At 33.5% G+C, this 3,698-nt stretch overlaps 1 protein-coding gene across 1 annotated transcript; it reads left to right on the top strand.

Moving 5' to 3' along the window:
* Positions 1-1,247: 1,247 nt before the first annotated feature.
* On the top strand, positions 1,248-3,278 carry LOC105788082 (AAA-ATPase At1g43910). The gene is made up of 2 exons (XM_012614789.2): positions 1,248-2,315; positions 2,411-3,278. The coding sequence occupies exons 1-2, from the start codon at positions 1,320-1,322 to the stop codon at positions 2,774-2,776; spliced, it is 1,362 nt and encodes a 453-aa protein (XP_012470243.1). The 5' UTR covers positions 1,248-1,319; the 3' UTR covers positions 2,777-3,278.
* The last annotated feature ends 420 nt before the right edge of the window (positions 3,279-3,698 follow it).

Raw genomic sequence — 3,698 nt, 5'->3', positions numbered from 1 at the left:
ATAAAATACTTGTAAATTATATCAAATATTTAAGAAGGTTCACAAATACAACCTATCATAAAAAAACTAAAAATAAATAAGTAAAAATATTTATTACATAAATTGAACCATAAGATCATCCTTAACATACCTATAACAATCAATAATTCAATAAATAAATAATAAATATTATAATTTATAATTTAGAAATTTGAATTTATTTTTAAAACTATTATTTTAGTAATTAATGTACCATAATTTAATTAAAACAAGTGAAATTAACTAATACATACCGATATAATCGATACCGATCGAAATTTATACTAAAATGAAACCTAGAGTGTGTTGTTTCGGTTTACTACCCAAACGAAACATTCTAATCAGCATAGGTGGTTCTGGAATGGAATTCACTACCTTGGTTTTAATTATTTTCTTAGGTTGCTTTTGTATCTATCTGAATTCATCTCTTATTTTATTTAAATTATTACAATAATTCAATTTTAGCAAAGGTGAGATACTGAAATATATGAAAAAAAAAATTAACTGTTAAAAATATTCAATTAGAGATAAGATTTATTTTTATTTTTATTTTAGCTAAATGATTTTATTTTTATTTTAAATAATAATTTTATTGTTTTTAATAATATAATTTATATAATTACTTGCAGATTGATTTAGCATTTGTATCCTATTATTTAAAAAAAGTTATTTTTCATTTTTTAATGAGACATAGTAACTTTTGAATCAATTAAATGTCTATTAATTATAAATTAATATATAATAAAATTTAATTTAAACTATTTTTATAATAATTAATTTCTACTATTAATTAAATAGATTAATTATAAAATTAAAAGCTCATCGTAAAACAACAAATAATACTAGTAAATTTTAAAAAGATATAACAATTAATGAAATTTAAAAAAAAAAAAAAGACTTGATTATGTGAAAGGGGCAGAGAATTGCACTTCGGCTTGAAATGGTCATCCCAAAGGGTTTTACAGTTTCGCTATAATTTACTACCATAATTAATTTTAATCTATAAAAAAAATAATTCTCACTGCTACGATATGTATATATATATATATATTTTTTTTTTTTTTAAGAAAGAGAGCCTGCAATCATTTTTCTCTCATTACCCGTCAAAGACTCTGTGTGTGAACCCCCGTATTGCAAGTTAGATTACACTTTAAGTAGAAAAATTACGGTGAAGTTGCTACTCTTTTCTGTTGATCACCAGCCCCAATTATAAATTCATCCTTCTTGTTTCATTCTCCAAACATTGTGTCCATAATCTCTACTTGTGAAAGCCTAAATAGCTAGCTAGAGTTACAGTAATAATGTCTTCATTGTTGGAACAGTTACCTTCCTCCACTACCCTCTTGTCCATGTATGCCTCCTTCTCCGCCATGGCCATGCTAATTCGTACCATCTTGAACGAAATGGTCCCCAAACGAATCCAAAACTACATTTCCACCAAGTTTTTGGACTTAGCTTCATCTTGCCTTTCCTCTGATTTCACTTTCATTATCGAGGAACGTTGGCAAGCTGTTCTTAACGAAACATTTCGTGCCGTAGAAGCCTATCTGCCAACCAGGATCGGCCCTTTCACAGATAGTCTCTTGATTGGATCCAATGAACCCCTAAACCCCAGTGCGCCGCCCAAACAACGCATTCCCGTTGACTGCAAGATCGTCGATGAATTCCATGGCATGCGTTTGGAATGGACTCTTCGTAATTCCGTCGACTCCAACAAGTACTTCCCTCGAGAGAAAAGATACTTCCGCTTGAACTGTAAGAAAGGAGATAGAGACAGAGTAATGCAATGCTACTTCCCTCACATTGCAACAACAGCACGGTGGATCTTGAACCAACGGGAGACCCTCAATATTTACACCTATGATCGAGAATCATCGGTATGGGAACCCACGGTTTTCAAGCACCCTGCAACGTTTGAGACTCTAGCTATGGAGCCAGAGGTGAAGCAGTTCATAAAGGATGACCTTGACTCTTTTGTTGAACGAAAGGATTTCTTTGAGGGCGTTGGCAGGGCTTGGAAACGAGGGTACCTTTTTTATGGTCCACCAGGGACAGGGAAATCTTCACTTGTGGCTGCAATTGCAAACTACTTGAGATACAATATATACGATCTTCAACTACAAACTGCTCGAAGTGATGCTGACTTAAGGCATATTCTAACCTCTACCACTAACCGCTCCATTCTCCTTATTGAGGACATAGATTGTGGCACAAAAGTCTCTCATGATCGAGCCAAGGACCAAGAAGATAATGATGAGCAACAAAATTCAAATCGCCTTTCTTCTACTGATCCTGGGGTTATTATTATATATACTATGATATCTTCTGCACCATTCCCTTTCTTGTATTTGAGCAAAAAGTCAAGTTGAGTTTGTGGTAATTGATTTTGTAGGTGACGTTGTCAGGCTTACTCAACTTCCTTGATGGGTTATGGTCGAGTTGTGGGCATGAGAGGATCATCATCTTCACCACAAATCATAAAGACAAGTTGGATCCAGCTCTGTTGCGCCCTGGACGAATGGATGTTCACATTCACATGGGTTATTGCACTCCTACTGCTTTTAGAAAGCTTTCAGCCACATATCTTGGAATCAAACACCATCCTTCCTTTCTTACTATTGATAATCTCTTACAAAATATCACCCTCACTCCAGCCGAAGTAGCACAGCAGCTGATGAAGACTGACGATCCTGAAGCTGTACTCCAGAGTTTCATTCACTTTCTTGAAATGAAAAGGAATTTAAGAGATGACATATAGTAACAGCTTTGAGTTGAAATTTCGGCATGTGCAGCATTTCATTATTTCCGGATCCTGAATTTTATTTATCAGATAAGCCGCAGCCTTGTAACTAAAAGCCAGAATGAAAAGAAGGCTGTAGATATACATAATTGTTGAGAAGAGGTTGGTCTCGGACCTTCAACAAATGGTATTGTCTCCTTCCAACGAGAGCCGAACTAGGTTTACAGAATGTAGGGAGCAACTCAGTTGAAGTAGACACAACCTGTAAGCTCATGAAAGAATTGTCAATATTGTTAGCAAACTCAGGGGAGAGGTGCCCGTATTGTTACTAATACTAGCACCTCTCGTGAGCTTGCAGGTCGAATCTACATCAATTGAGGCGTTCCCTATACTTCGTGAACCCTTTGGACTCTCCTCGGAATGCAGGAAACAACCCTTCGAGTGGGACAATAACTTTCGTTCAGGGTTTGACACTAACCTCCCCTCAATAATAATAATAAATCTTAAGTATGTTGTTGAATATTGTAAAATGATACCATCAATGTTGTGGAATATTTTTATTTTACTTATAGGGTTGTATTGTAATGGTCTGATTTTCAATGGTACCGAAAAATACAATTTCAGAATCCTATTTTTGTAAACCAAGTCCGTAAATATAAAATAGGAATATTTACTGAGTTAATATAAAAATATATTGAAGAATGGTAATGTAATTTAGCCAATAAAACACTTAATTAAAGTTTAGAAACTAAATTGTAAAAGTTCAATCACTATTGAATGTTAATTAAGAAAACACCTGAGAGCCTAGATAGCAATTAATCAAAGGGTCAAAATGGGTATTAAACTGTTTTTAATTAAGAGTTGATGGATGACGATGGTGGAAACCTTTAAGTGTGATTAATAGTTAATTAAAGAATAATTAAACTTAATTAAACTAATT

The sequence above is a fragment of the Gossypium raimondii genome, chromosome 11, assembly GCF_025698545.1.
Source record: "Gossypium raimondii isolate GPD5lz chromosome 11, ASM2569854v1, whole genome shotgun sequence".
Classification (NCBI taxonomy): domain Eukaryota; kingdom Viridiplantae; phylum Streptophyta; class Magnoliopsida; order Malvales; family Malvaceae; genus Gossypium; species Gossypium raimondii.
This window is presented reverse-complemented; position numbering and strand designations above follow the sequence as displayed.